The 15,889-nt window shown below is 42.7% G+C and overlaps 1 protein-coding gene across 1 annotated transcript; it reads right to left on the bottom strand.

Moving 5' to 3' along the window:
* Nucleotides 1-520: 520 nt before the first annotated feature.
* BOD1 (biorientation of chromosomes in cell division 1) lies at nucleotides 521-14,342 on the bottom strand. Its single transcript, XM_053293444.1, is given in 3 exon segments — nucleotides 521-719; nucleotides 5,580-5,704; nucleotides 14,187-14,342. Coding segments are annotated over 3 exon segments (480 nt in total).
* Nucleotides 14,343-15,889: the final 1,547 nt, after the last annotated feature.

The raw sequence follows: 15,889 nt of genomic DNA, 5'->3' as shown, positions 1-15,889 counted from the left end.
AATTGATATCCATCCAATTATTCAGTAGTATTTATCAATAAGGCTTCATTCTTCTTTAACTGTGGTAGCAGATCTTTATGCCTGCAGTTTGCCACATTTCCCAAAGACTTGCCCACTTCTACAGAATGCATGTACCCTCACATAAGAGCCAGATTTAAACACTAGCGCAGGTGCCATCCGTGAGTCTTCTGGTCCAAGAATCCTCCCCATATCCTTTGCTCTTTTGGGCTCAAGCAGATATTTAAATCAGTGCTCTAGCCTTTTAGAAGGCTTATTGCTGTTGATAAAGAAAGCAAAGCAGAATACCAGTTGCTTTCTAGTGGCAAAGGTACTCTGTTAAAGAGGCTTGTGAACTCCAAGATCACAGCTTGTTCTTTCCTTTGGCAGTGATTCTGGCACTGTCCCAGCCCTGAATACCATGTCTGGCCTTTTGGCTAGTGTAATTTACATTCCTTGCCTAAGTGATGACACAAAAGGGTTATGCGCAAAAGGGGAGGGGGAGGTACAGGAATACCAGACCTTACGAGGCATCTTGTGATGGAGCAGAAAGATCCTGACTCCCAGGCTCTGGGGGAGGAGCTGGAACCTACTCCTCTTTCTTCTGTGTGGCCAGGAACTCATGAATTGCCTTCTCTATCTGCGGCCTGAAGATGTGGTTTAGTTTTGGATCCACCACCTGAGAAATAATTCTGTCCACTCCAGCTTCCAGCATCCCCGACCTGGGGCAAAGACAAAGGAGTCATTCAGCTCCTCCAAAAAAACTTCCCTCCTACCCCCACAGAGAGCTCTCCAAGTTGTGTCAGCTGCAATTAACATTAACATGGTGTGAATGACAGCTCTCTTGGTAGCTCCTGCACAGGAGAGACAGTCCACCCACCGCAAAGGAAACCAGGAGGTTTTGAACCTGCCACCTCCTAGGGCCCCTGCAGAACTCACAGCAGATGTCTGGTCACCTGATCACTTAAAAGGCACGCTGGAGGGAAGCCACTGCAGGGTGTTTGTGGCACACAAAGCAGCAAATAAAATGTGTCTTGGCACAAATGGGAGGGAAAAGAAAAATACTGAGGAGATAGGTGGGAGAGGAGGGGAGGGGAGGGGATCTTTTTGGCTGGTACATTTACAATGAAAAGCAGAAAGGCGGCCTTCTTCCCAGGACCCGCCACTGTCACCTGATCTCTACATCTGCCAGTCTAGACACACAGGCACTTTTTACAAGACAAACAAAAACAAACACATACAGCACAAGACAAAGAGCTTTTTCGGGAACAGAATGTCAGAAACCAAAAAGTGACTTATTGCTCCAAGGGCCGGGTCGGACCAAGAGAGAAGGGCATGGGCTGTCTAGTGGGGTTAAGTCATGTCTGCAACAGACTAGGGGAGGCAAAAACAGAGACATTGCCTAGCATTTGGGAAAGGAGCCGCAAGCCTAACGTGACCCTGGCTGGGCAGAAAACTAATAGCACATGTTGTTGTGAGGCTCTGTGGGCACTTAGAAAGATCAGTGTTCTTTCACACTGGGTCCTAATGAGTTATTATCAGGTCTGTCTGGTCCGGCATAAATGCAGGGGTCAGAGTTACTTTGCTGCACATCCAACTCCTGCAATTTGTATGCTGTGCTATATATCAAACTGGCAGCCACATGCAATGCAATAAGGTGCTTGCTTGCTCTCCACAGTGGGAGTCAGGAAAAACCACTACTGTGGACATGCTCCATCGTCTCCAGGCTGAAGAATGGCAAATGAAAAATAAATAAATCCTGCTGCGTTTCTGCCCTGCATCTTGTCTCCGAGTCAGGGTGGATTAAGAAAAAAAGGAAAGGACCAAGACTATGTGGGTACACAACATGTAGTAAGTCACAATGCCAACATGAAGAGTAGGGCAATCTTCCATTAACTATTTGCAGTAAAGCCACACACTACAATTGATGGCACACTTCCATGTTATTCCATGCTTTCATACTCCATAAGCAACTTCCATATTATGACTCAAACCCCTCACATGTGTGTGGCTAAAGGCAAGGGAGAAGTTCCCATATCAAATACTGTTTAGCAAAGTCTACCTTACAGTGGAGAACTATCAAATAAGATTAATACAAGCATGAGCCCATCCATCCATCCATCCATCCATCCATCCATCCATCCATCCATCCAGGAAAGACTGCTCACTAATGTTTCTTTACTGGAGCTGTACTGGGATCAGTGCTTTTTAACTTGTTCATAAATAATCTAGAAGTCAGGGTAAACAGCGAAGTGGATAAATTTGCAGATGACACCAAACTATTTAGGGTAGTGAAATCCAAACAGATAGTGAGGTGCTCCAAAAAGATCTCTCCAAACTGGGAGAGTGGGCTACAAAATGGCAAATGTGGTTCAATGTAAGCGGGTGTAAAGTGAAGCATATTGGGGCAAAAAACCCCACCTCCACGTATACGCTGATGGGATCTGAGCTGTTGGTGACTGACCTGGAGAGAGATCTTGGAGTCTTGATGGACAGCTCATTGAAAGTGTCAATGGCAGTGGTTAAAAAAAAAAAAGCAAATTCCATGCTAGGGATCATTAGGAAGGGGAATGAAAATAAAAATGCTAATATTATGATGCCCTTATGAGGCACAGAAGAGGGCAACCAAGATGATCAGGGGCCTGGAGCACCTTCCTTATGAGGCAAGGCTACAGCATCTGGGGCTCTTTAATTTGGAAAAGAGGTGACTAAGTGGAGACATGATTGAGGTGTATAAAACTATGCATGGATTAGAGAGAGTGGAGAGAGATACAGGTGAAACTCAGAAAATTAGAATATCATGCAAAAGTCCATTAATTTCAGTAATGCAAATTAAAAGGTGAAACTGATATATGAGACAGACGCATTACATGCAAAGCGAGATAAGTCAAGCCTTAATTTGTTATAATTGTGATGATCATGGCGTACAGCTCATGAAAACCCCAAATCCACAATCTCAGAAAATTAGAATATTACATGGAACCAAGAAGACAAGGATTGAAGAATAGAACAATATCGGACCTCTGAAAAGTATAAGCATGCATATGTATTCAGTACTTGGTTTGGGCCCCTTTTGCAGCAATTACTGCCTCAGTGCGGCGTGGCATGGATGCTATCAGCCTGTGGCACTGATGAGGTATTATGGAAGACCAGGATGCTTCATTAGTGGCCTTCAGCAATTCTGCATTGTTTGGTCTCATGTCTCTCATCCTTCTCTTGGCAATGCCCCATAGATTCTCTATGGGGTCAGGTCAGGCGAGTTTGCTGGCCAATCAAGCACAGTACACTGTATACTTTTCAGAGGTCCGATATTGTTCTATTCTTCAATCCTTGTCTTCTTGGTTCCATGTAATATTCTAATTTTCTGAGATTGTGGATTTGGGGTTTTCATGAGCTGTACGCCATGATCATCACAATTATAACAAATTAAGGCTTGACTTATCTCGCTTTGCATGTAATGCGTCTGTCTCATATATCAGTTTCACCTTTTAATTTGCATTACTGAAATTAATGGACTTTTGCACGATATTCTAATTTTCCGAGTTTCACCTGTAAATTTTTCTTCCTCTCTTACAACAGCAGAACCAGGGGTCATCCCATGAAACTGAAGGCCAGGAAACTTAAGACCGATAAGAAGAAGTACTTTTTCACACAGTGCATAATTAATCTATGGAATTCTTTGCCATGGGATGTGGTGATGCCACTAGTTTGGATGGCTTTAAAAGGGGCTTAGATAAATTCATGGAGGACAGGTCTACCATTGGCTATTAGTCTGGTGGCTATAGGCCACCTCCAGCCTCAGAGGCACGATGCCTCAATACCAGTTGCAGGGGAGGAACAGCAAGAGAGAGGGCATGCCCTCACCTCTTGCCTGTGGGCTCCCTAGAGGCATCTGGAGGGCCACTGTGTGAAAAAGGATGATGAACTAGATAGGCCTTGGACCTGATCCAGCAGGGCTCTTCTTATGTTTCCTGGGACATGGTGACAACGACTTCTTACCATAAGCTGCTAAAATAAGAAATGCTAAGCATTTTGTGTATGTGTCACCATTCTATGCTGATGGAACCATACAGCCCTTATGAGGCCAGATTCAACTATGTTGATGCTAGAACTAGGTTGTTCACAGCCCACAGATGTGGACAACACTCAAGGCCCACAGGAAACAGGTCACAGGTGATCAGGCACACAGTAACAATGATAAATGGAGCAAGGCCTTCACTGCAGTCATCCTGAGGCTCTGAAAGGACATCCCCAAGTTAGGTCAAAATTGTGTGCACTTGATATTCCAGAGGGACTGCAAGACTAATCTACTTCACAGTACTTCAGGGGTTCCGATGAATAGAGCCATAGGATGTGGCTTTGATTGGTAGGCTGTGGAATTTTTGTCAGGTTGAGTTAAGCTGCATTTTAGTACTTCAAATACTGTCTTTTAAATATATGAATTACTTTCAACTTAAGAAAAACAGCATAGAAGTGTCTGAAAACAAAAGTAAATGAATACTAAAAAGCATATGCCCAAGGATCTTTGGAACCTCTGCGAATAGTCCTGCACATCACCTGCCATCTTCTAACTTTCTTGCCCTATGAACTCCTTCAGGCTGCTATGCTATTGACTTAGCTGATTGGAAGTTGAGGATGGGGGCCATTGAGAAGAAGGGATTCAAATAATTTACAATAATTTCACAGATAAATCAGTTAAAATTTGCAGGCTTAAATAAAGCATGCCCCAAACCCTTTTTCTAGGCACATGGCAACACAATTGTCTTGAATCCTATTGTCTTCTTTCGATAATCAGTCTTTAACATAGCAATGTCTATAGCAAATATTCCAAATGGTGTAAAAAGTAGAATACATATTCCACTCTCAGTCCACATTATAAGCAAATCCTACTTACGTTAGCTTTGCTATAGACTTTGAATCCATTATTTCCTTCCCACTTTCCAATAAGCAAGATGCAGAGAGTATATTGCTGTCAGTCTGGCCTTCCACAAAATTAGGGAATGATCTCCACATGTTGGCAAATAACTGAGGCTGTGTGGAGTAGTCTGACTGGATTAGCTGCAGCAATATTCAAGGAGCCAGACATATAAATGGATAACTGTGCTACTGCTGCACTCTGCTGGACACAAATGAAATTGCTTATGCTGTAAGGTAAAGGTAAAGTGTGCCATCAAATCGATTTCGACTTCTGGCGCACACAGAGCCTTGTGGTTTTCTTTGGAAGAGTACAGGAGGGGTTTACCATTCCCTCTTCCCACACAGTCTGAGTATGTAGGTGAGTAAAAACAAAGTAGACTTAAAATGTTTCAAGTTCAGAAGTTGTTCTTCCCCCCTCAAACTGACAGATGCACATAGTTCTTCACCAGATAATCAAAAGTCCTATTTTGGAAAAACATGGTGTTGGTTAGCAACAGGACTGCAGGTACCTAAATTCTTATTCATACAAGTAATACTTCAACAGATGAAGGGTCACAATTTTGCAAGAATTTTTCCAATCCCAGCTCCATCAGCAAAATTAGAATTTCACCCTCAAGGATTTGAACTTAATTATTGTCACTTCTATTGAAGCACCTTTTACTTACTGAATCACACTCTGCCTCAGGCAATTCTGCAGCTGGTTTTTGTTCATTGCTGGATTCCATTCCTGCTTATCCAGGTGAGTAGACACAAAGTTGTCCACTTTCTGCCTCAAATTCTTGTAGGCTGGCTAAACAAGAGAGTCCCAATTAATACAAATTTAAGGGGATGCTTGCAAAATCCCCCTCAACTTCTTGCAATCCAGTTTTCTACCCTATCAATTTTTGATAGGCATTGCTTCATTTTCCTTTAGAATTGCTTTTAACTAATCAGAGTGAGGCAATACAGACTATGTGAGCACAAAGTGCCTCAGACTACATGCAAGTATATGGCAATTATAAATGTTAAGGACGTGTTTTAATTGGTTAGGACATCACACTACAGTCTGAGTGCATTAGAAGCACATTCTTTTATGCATATGTGAATTCTACTCAGGCAGGATTTTCAGCAAAGGCAACCTTTCCAAGTAATTCTGACCAAATACATCTCATCATATGATGGAGAGAGGCATAGGCAAAATGTTGTTACATGGCAGGAAGAAACAGCAAGGTGGTGGCGGCATCCCTTTGCACATAATCAAGGTTAGTAGTACAGGTGCATTGGACCAGGGCTTGACAATTCCCTGGAAATTTAAGTGTGGCAGTTGAGACAGCCAACGGACAGATTTGACCAGGAGGAGTAAGCAAGCAAGCAATGTGGATTGCTCTCTCCTCTCCCTCCTCCTGGTCACATCATCCCATCATTTGCCTTAGCCAGACAGACATGACCAGGAGGAAGAGTGTGCCAGTGAAGCAGTGATTGGTTGCTCCTCCCTCTACTTGGCTGTGCCCATCTGGCTCAGGTAGAAGATGGACCAATGCAACCAGGAGGGAGCAATTCACCACCACCTTGCTTGCTCACTCCTCCTCTTGGTCACATTGATTCATCACCTGCCTGAGCCGAACAGACACAACCAGGAGGAGGGGAGAAACAGTGAGGAGTCCTCCCCAACATACACATGTGCACACTGAACACAGGGTAGTCTGGCTCTTTAAGTTTTGGGCATACGCAGAACTAAGGTGGGGCAACCAGGGCATGTGCCCTGAGTGCCACTTGGGGGGGCACCAATCCCATGCTGCCCCCCACCCCCTCCCCAATTCGTGGATTTTTTTAAATTTTATTTTATTTTAATCTGTAGCCACTTCAGGGGGCTTCCTAAAGGCTGCAGGGTGTGTGTGTCTGCAAAGGTCCCCCCTCCCCCTGCCAGCCTCTTAGATCACTGCTGCAGCCCATCCCAGGGTGATTTCAGGCCTTTTCAGGCCTACAAAGATAAGTGCGGTGGCCATTTTGGAGGTCGCTGCACATGCTCAAAAGGCCTCTGGGAAGCTTGACAAGGCATAGGACCTCACAGGGACCATTTGAGCATATGCAGAGGCAATTTTTTAAATTAAAAAATTAATTTAATTCTTTAAAATTAAATTAAAACAAAAATGGCCACCACACATGCTCAAATGGCCTCTGCAAGACCCAAGTCTATAAAAAGACAATGTTGGTTTAATACCTTGTAAGCTGGCAAAACAGAAGGGTGGGGGTGGGGGAGAGGCAAGGAATAAAATGGAAATATTCACTTGCATGCTGTTTAATTCTCTATACAGAGCTCTTTATCTGCATATTTGTCAAGCAATCTGATTATAAGGTTTGTGGGATTTCAAACTTGGAAAGTGCCTGCCTTTAACTTGTGTGGTGCTTTAAAAAATAAATAAATCGGTTGTAAGAATTCACACCCAGAAATGTTGCATTTGCAATGTATTGCCATCCCTGTGTTGTGCAGTCTTACCATACTGAGAAATGGCTTGTCTTTTGAAATAAGTGGTTAATGTACTGCAAATTATTCCCTTCAATTTAGCTGATTTGTACTCGAGTTTTTATTGCCTGTGCATCTCAAGTAGATTTGCTCATGTTTCCTTGCCTTCAAAACATTATATTTTAGAATGTCTTTTTAAAAAATCAATGCAACTCCCTTTTTACTTTGAACACAATTGTTTTAAAGACACATTGAATAATCATGCTGTGATTCTGATTGACTAGTACATTTGATAAACTAGACATAAAGTTTACTGTCCAGTCTGCCTGTTGCCTGCCTCTGTATTGAACAAGGGAGGTGTAACTTATCCAAGGCACCATATTTGTGTGCCTGCTTGGTTCATTTATGGCAGAACTCACTTTTGAAAGGGTTGTAAAGCTATGAAAGTGGCTGGTATCCTCCATCCAATACACACTATCACAGGCCATATGCTCTTACTACCTTAGTATCTGTCACAGCGACAGATAGGAAATGGAATATGTGTGAAATAGAATTGGGTTTTTTGTTTTGTTTTTACCTTTAGACCCAGGAACTTGAGGGGATGGGGCAGGGGCAACCTTTTACTAAATCTTTGCAGAGACAGAAAAGGTTTACTAAACCTTTGCAGAGACAGAAAATTGGTGATGGTAGTGCAGGGTAGATTATTGTTATAAATTATCTCTCTCTCTTACACACACACACACACACACACACACACACACACCATTTTTCTGATTCGAATATCACACTATTTTGCTGTTCTGTGGCTAGTTGCAACTTCCACCTTCTTCCTGATCAGGCTGCTGGATCTAAGCCTATTGTAAGCTGCTGGATAATTTCAGATTGTTTGAGGCCCTAGGATTTCCCACTGCAACCATCTCCCTTTAAGGCAAATGCTGTTTGGACAGAAAAAACCCATCCCTGAATTTCTTGGAGGCAGCAACCTGTACCGAGGTGTGCTGAGGTGGCAGAGCATTTGATAAAGAGAGCTTTCACTGCTTAGCCCTATGGAGGAATGCCCAGCACATGGATACGCTGCGTTTCCTTGGGAAGGCGACTGGTGCATATGTGTCACATGTATGGTTGTATGTGTGTGTGCATGTGTGTGTTGCTTACAACCTGTTTCTCCTGAATGTGTCTGAACTTGTATTTTTGAGCTGATGTTCTGGTAAAGTTATCTGAAAGATGGGTGTCAGATGTTTGGACAGGGGCGCAATTTCAGTGCTTGCCCTAGGCGCTATTTTTCCTAGATACTCCTCTGGTTTGGGGTTGGACCGTAGAGCCAAAGCAAAATTGCCAAGACCAGCATTAGACCATTTAAAGTTAGGGAAATGGTTTATGTGTGGTTGGGGCTGCCAAAGCTTGATGCAGAAAAGGTGTTTTAAAATAAAGAGAAAGCAAATGGCTTTAATTATATGCAATAGTGGTTTTCAGAGGACGAGACACATAAGAAACTTTGAGGTTTATCTCTGAAATAACGTAATTGATTATATAAAGGTTGTGCTGGTCTGAGACTGTAATCAAGATTGATTGATTGATTGTATAAAGGATGACAATAGGCTTATATTGACTGAAGTGAAATAAAAAGCCTTTCCCCAATGAGTCTTCTATCAATATAGTGCTGCACTTGCAAATTAGAAGTTAAATACAAAGAACATCCATAGCTTTTATGCATGCAGATGTACTTTAATGAATTTTGATCTCATAACTTTCCCTATCACAGAGGCATATTGTCCAAGACCTAATGAACCCAAATTGCTCAGGTGGAAAGAACCTACATTCATAGGCGTAACTATAGGGGGGGCAGGGGGGGCACGTGCCCCGGGCGCCACTTGGCAGGGGGCGCCAAAAAGTGCCCCCGCCGATTTGCCGGAAATTATTTTATTTATTTATTTATTTATTTATTTATTTATTTATTGCAGAGCAGTCCCCCAGTCCCGGCGCGCCCCCCCCATTGGCATTGCTCATCCAGCACTGGGCGCCGTGGCGTCTTCGTAGTCCAAGTCTCTGACTCTCACTCCCCGGCGTGCCCCGCCGCCCCGCCACCAGTCGCGCATGCGTCGAGAGGAGGACATGCACCAGAGCAAACTTCCTGAACAACTCCCTCTTCTGAACAACTTCCTGAACGCCCGAACCAGTTCCCCTTTTTGCTCATTCAAGTCCTTCCTCCCCTATAATCTAACCACGTTTTAACTGAAAAGGTTCAGGGAGGGGGAGATGGGGGGATGTGGAACCTTGGGTTCCACATCCCCCCATCTCTCCCTTCCTGGACTTTTTCACTATGTAATGCAAGCTAATTTAATTATATGTCATCATCAAAATGGATTAGCTCTTTCAGCCCATCAGGAAAGTCTAAACCTCCACCGATTTAATTAACCAGACTGAAAATCAGATGAACAGAGAATGTTTTAATGAAAGGTGGTATATAAATTTAACAATAAGTAAAACTATCATTAGGAACAATTAGCGATTACTTAAACATTGGTGCTGCCAAGCAATTTGTAAATAAAACTTGAAGCCCTTTGAAAATAAGCTGGAATTAATTGTAGGTTGGGCAGGGGGTGAAAGTATATGCTTCTAAACATTTATTGTTAAATTTATATACCACCTTTCATTAAAAACAACCCCAAAGTGGTTTGGTTTTAGTCATGTATTTTAATTTTAATTGCTCTTTTTGTCAATGTGATGAAGATTAGTTAAATCTGAGTGGTCTTAGGCAACCAATGTTGCATCTGAAATGCCATTTCATTTTTTATTGTCATAAATACTCTCCAACCAATTTAAATAGCAAAGGTGTATATTATCGCTTTATTCAATTGCAGGGAATCTCAAAAAAGCAGGATTTGCAACTAAGGCAGTGCATATCTTCTCTAAAATGGCCCTTTTATAGTTTTTCTAACTTTGAAATCGTAACATAAAACAAAGCATAAATGCATAAATGCTTCCCCCTCCATTTGAAACCTTTTCTGGTGTAAATAGCGCACGGTTTTGGAAAAGGGGAGTCTTTCTTTAACAGCGGGAGAATAAGGAGTCTTTAGCACTATCACCCTAGTCACTCGAATTACTTTGGAGTCCTTGGTTTTCGTTTTGTTAAAATACAGTCACTCACAAGGGAAAGTCAGGAACAGAACCAGGGCGTGAGGGAGGGGCATCATAATCATAATCATTGCATCATAATTCTGATGTTTGAGATACAAGCCAACTTCACAGGGTTGTTGTGAGGAAAACCCTAAGTATAATGTAGTATGTATCATCATTGCATCATAATTCTGATGTTTGAGATACAAGCCAACTTCACAGGGTTGTTGTGAAGAAAAACCTAAGTATGTAGTGCATTTTAAAATTTTTGGTATTTTTTGTAATTTTAAAAATTTTTAAAATAAAAGTTTTCTGAAACATGTGTGTCAGTCAGATGTATGTTGGGGGGGTGGCGGGGGGGGGCACAATTTCAGTGCTTGCCCCGGGCGCCGTTTTCCCTAGTTACGCCTCTGCCTACATTATAAAGTGGGAGATATGAACTAGTATTCTACATCTTTTAGCTGTTCACTGAAGGCAGACACTTATATTTATGTGTATGTGTGCGTGTGTATATATATATATATATCTAGAGAGAGAAAGAGTGTGTGTGTGTGCATATATATATATATATATATATATATATATATATATATGGAGAAAGAGAGAGAGAGATTTTAGAACTGGTATTATATTCCAATAAGACAAACAATATATGGAAATAAAAGTGATGTATGATTTCAGAAAAGGCCGAGGAACAAGAGACATCATTGCTGATGCACACTGGATAATAGAGAAAGCCAAAGAATACCAGAAACAAGTCAATATGTGCTTTATTGACTACAGAAAAGCCTTCGATTGCATTTTCCTTAAGAAAATGGGCATCCCAGAACATCTCATTGTTCTCATGAGAAACCTATACACAGGACAGGAAGCCACAGTCCAGACGGAACACAGTGAAACAGACTGTTCCAGATCGGCAAAGGTGTAAGACAAGGCTGTATACTTTCTCCTTCTTTATTCAATTTATATGCTGAACATATACTGAGAGAAGGTGGATTGGAAGAAGATGAGCGTGGTTTTAAAGTTGGAGGAAGAAACATCAATAACCTGCGCTACTCTGATGACACCACTCTGATAGCTGAGAATGCGGATGATCTGCAAGCTCTAGTAATGAAAGTCAAGGAGCACAGTGAAAAAAGTACAATTAAATGTAAAGAAGACTAAACTAATGGCAACGGGTACAGCAGCCAGCCTCAGAACTGACAATTGAAGTGGTGGATAGCTTCTGCCTTTTAGGATCCATCAACAGTAAAGGATTCAGCAGTAAAGAAATATGCTGCAGACCAGCACTTGATAAGATTGCAATGAAGGCCTTAGAAAGGATATTTAGATGCCATGACGTGTCTACACCTACAAAGCTTAGAATAATTCGGACCACGGTTTTCCCTGTGACACTCTATGGATGTGAAAGCGGGACTTTGAAGAAGCAAGATAGAAAAAGCATTGATGCTTTTGAACTTTGGTGCTGGAGAATATTTTTGAGGATACCTGTAGGCAGGGAAAACGAGGCAACTGTCCTTTCCCATTGGTGTTCAGGAGCATCCCTCCCACAAAATGGCTAGTGGCTTTTAATAACTCTATCCTCCATGAATTTGTCTAATCTCCTTTTAAAACCATCTAGATTAGTGGCCATCACCGCAGCAGGTGGCAGCGAATTCCAGTTTAATTACATGTTTTGTAAAGTAGTACTTTTTTTGCCTGTTTTGAAGCTCCCAACACTAGCTTCAATGGATGACCCTGGGTTCTAATGTTTATGTATATAATGTATATGGTGGGGACATATATACACACAGAAATGATGGGGGGGGAACCGATCTGTGAGTGGTTGCAAGACTTCCTTGAATCCTGTGGTAGCTATCAAGCTATTAAAAGTTTATGTTCAAACTAGACATAGAAATCACATTGCAAATATGTTGACTACTGGGCCTGGCAGGACTCTATAGACAACATTTTGGAAACCAAATTAGTTGCCACCACTGGAGCTCTAAAATATTGTGATAATAAATATACTGAGTGTATAAACATCTGTGGGAAGGACAATGTGGACTCCAGGCAGGTCATCTTTATTATTGGTATTGGTCCTTTTGATCCAGGATTAGGTTTATCTCCTGTTCTGAACAGGTTTATATCCTCCCTTTCAAAGAATCAGATTCACAGCTTGGCAGTGTTCCTTGATCTGATGCACCTTTTGGAGGCTTAGGTAGCAGTGGTTACAAGGAGCACATTTAACCAGCTTTTCTGAAAGAGCTGGACCTGGGCATACTGCAGTTGTTTGTGCTCTAGGAAACCTCCAAGGTAGACTACTGCATTGCACTTTATACAAGAGTGCTAAAAAAATCTTCAGAAACTTCAACTGGTGCACCAGTTCATTAAGCGGCACTAGTTGCTTGGAACACATCACTCCAGCATATTTACATGTTTGCCTGCTTGATTCCAAGCTCAATTCAAGGTGCTGATTTTACTCTTTAAAACCCTAAACAGTTCGGGACCAAATTACCATAAGGACGGCCTTTCTCCACATTCCTCCTTGTATACTCTATATTTATATTAGAAGCCCTGCTCCAGGTGCCTCCACTACATGAAAGCCAGCTCCAGATGTAGGACTTTTTGGAATGTTTCAGGCCAAGTCCTACCTTCCTCTAAAGCCTTTGGGCCTAATTGAATACAATTTATGATTTGCTGCTGGATTTTTTGTTCTTTAAAACTGACAGTTTTTATGGCTGCTGTTTTTCTTGTCCTACTGCTGCTAGTTTTTCAAATCTACCTTGTAGACCTTGATTTTTATTTTATTTCAAAAGATGGTTAGTTCTTTGAGGCATTTTCAAACAAAGAGGACATCTCTCTTGCCTGTGGGCTCCCCAGAGGCATCTGGTGGGCCACTGAGTGAAATAGGATGCTAGACTAGATAGGCCTCGGGCCTGATCCAGGACTGTTATGTATCTTTTTTAATACAACTCTCCAAACTGTTAGAATAACTCACAAATATAACTCTCAGAAATTGTTTCAATTCTCTCTTTTAGCTAGTGCTTTCTCTCTCTCTCATACACACACTTTTTGTTAGGTTATCAAAACAATGGCTAGTTTTAGGGCATCTTTATAAAAAATGGCTTGACATTCAAATCAGATTCAGAAGAGGAAAATATCAGAGTACCTCCAGCTGCTATTCTGTGCACACTTGTCTACAGACGCCAATGAAGACAGTGTTGTGTACCGTAAACAAACATACATAGGCTACCAAACTGATTTTCAAGAGAAAATACAGCAGAAACATGGAACAAAACTATACTGCTGCCACAAGATGCACACATCAGTGGGCACTCCTCTCAGCCCATATGACCACATGACCATCAACAAACATGGACAGCTTGCAACTTGTGCAGGGCCTCCAAAGGACTCTGAGAAGGTGGCCAGATGGGTGCATCCTGTATTCTCACTATAATATCGCGTGAAAAAGATACCCACCCACCCACCCCAAGAAGCACCCTCCTCACACAAGAAAGTGATGTGTGATGTGTCAAGTTTTCCGTCCAAGAACAGATTGCAATGCGGAAGTAGTGCAAGCGGTGCACTGTGGCTGGAGCGAGTGAGCAAGAGACTAGAACGTGCTCTCTGTACTTGGTTCAGGATAAACAGCTCAGGGACCCCAAGATAGGAGCGAGGTTGGACGGGGGAGGGGGGGGAAGCGTGAGTCTGAGACAACGGGAGCCGCTACTTTCGTATCGACGTCGGCCCCGCAGTGACTGCGGAAGGCGTCGAAGGGGCCGCGGCTCTTGAGCTGCCCCACGATGAGGGCGATCGTTGGGTGTCGTTGGGGGGGCAGCGAGGCCAGCTCTGCTCCTCCAGACCCTGCGCCACTCGGCTCCGCCATCCCATGACCGAGTGCTGCCCGAGGGCCCCTGCCGCCAGACAGCGGCCACGGGTGCAGCAAAAGGGGCGGCGCTATTGCGACCGTCCGCTGCTACGGCGGTAGTTGTGGTCACGGGCAGTGCACCACATTCTGTGTCACCTCCTTCTACTGCGTGCTGGGAAACAAGCCTCGTCTGGGCGGTCAAGGAAAACTCTAAATCCCAGGAGGCCTCAGCGTTTGGAGACGGAGGAGCCGCGAAGCCTTCTGGGACTTGTAGGACTTGTTTTGGACTGCCTGTGCTGGTTGCGATCGATGCTAATGAGTGCAAAGGGACGAGAAAGTAGCAAGGTGTGGTGATGTTCCTCATGCAGTTTGCAAAGAGGGGATCAGCCCCACAAAAAGACTCGTCTGAGGCTGGCAATACATGCAGAGTGAGCCTAGCCATGTTCACGTACAAGGAAACCCCAATGCGATTTACTTCCAAGTAAGGTTGTCGTCCCACCCCCCCTTCCACCCACAAGGCAGTGGGGTGGTTTATGTTCTAGAATTTTTTCCCAAGTGTTTAGATTCTTTGGTGTCTAATAACCTTTCCCCATAATGAATCTCTATGAGGGTTCATTACAAACCAAAGAATCTAAACACCTCGAAAATTCCTAAAATATAAACTGAGTCCACAGTGGTTTGTGGGTTGCAGGGTAGTTGGCATATGGGATGCCACTAATTCCCCACCCCCACCTGCAAAGCAGTGTGGTCAAAATGAACAGAAGAAATGAAGATGTGTAATGAAGATACCAAATACTCAAAACACTTGGAAAATTCCTAAAAAATAAACTGAGTGTCCCAGTGAGTGTGTGTATGTGTGTGGGGATATAGTTGACACATTGCAGTTGACAGTTGGCACTGACAGTCAAAATGAACAGAAGAAATGAAAGCTTATAATGAATCCTCATAGTGATTCATTATGAGGAAAAGTTATTAGACACCAAAGAATCTAAACACTTCAATATTCCTAAAAAAATAATCTGAGTACCCCACTGCCTTGCAGATGGGGGTGGAGGTGTGTAGTTGGCACATGAGAGTTGACAGTTGGCACTGCCCAATGACATTCAAAATGAACAGAAGAAATGAAGGTGTGCAATGAATCATTCATTGAATCCTCATAGGGATCCATTATGAGGAAAAGTTATTATGCTCAAAAGAATCCAAACACTTGAAAAATAAGACCACACATTTTGCTCCATAACTCCACTTCTACAAGGACTAGAGTGTAGCTTTAAAAAAAAAGAAAAGAAAGCTGGGGGCTCCATGTTAGGGTTAGGATAAGGCGACTTTGAATCCCCTTTATTTCCTATGGCGGAAAAATACAAAATCAGTAAAAACTTTTTTTAAAAAAATTAAAATACCAAGTGCCTCACTGCCTTGAAATTTGGTGGTAGGTGGCACCCATGGGGACCTACCCATCACCCAAAATTGGTGCCCCTAGGACATTTATAAGTGGTCCAAATCGATCCAAATCCAAATTGAAACAAATCCAAATCCAATCTGGGGTGATTCAGGGTGACAGATTT

Source organism: Hemicordylus capensis, chromosome 2, assembly GCF_027244095.1.
Source record: "Hemicordylus capensis ecotype Gifberg chromosome 2, rHemCap1.1.pri, whole genome shotgun sequence".
Taxonomy (NCBI): Eukaryota; Metazoa; Chordata; class Lepidosauria; order Squamata; family Cordylidae; genus Hemicordylus; species Hemicordylus capensis.
This window is presented reverse-complemented; position numbering and strand designations above follow the sequence as displayed.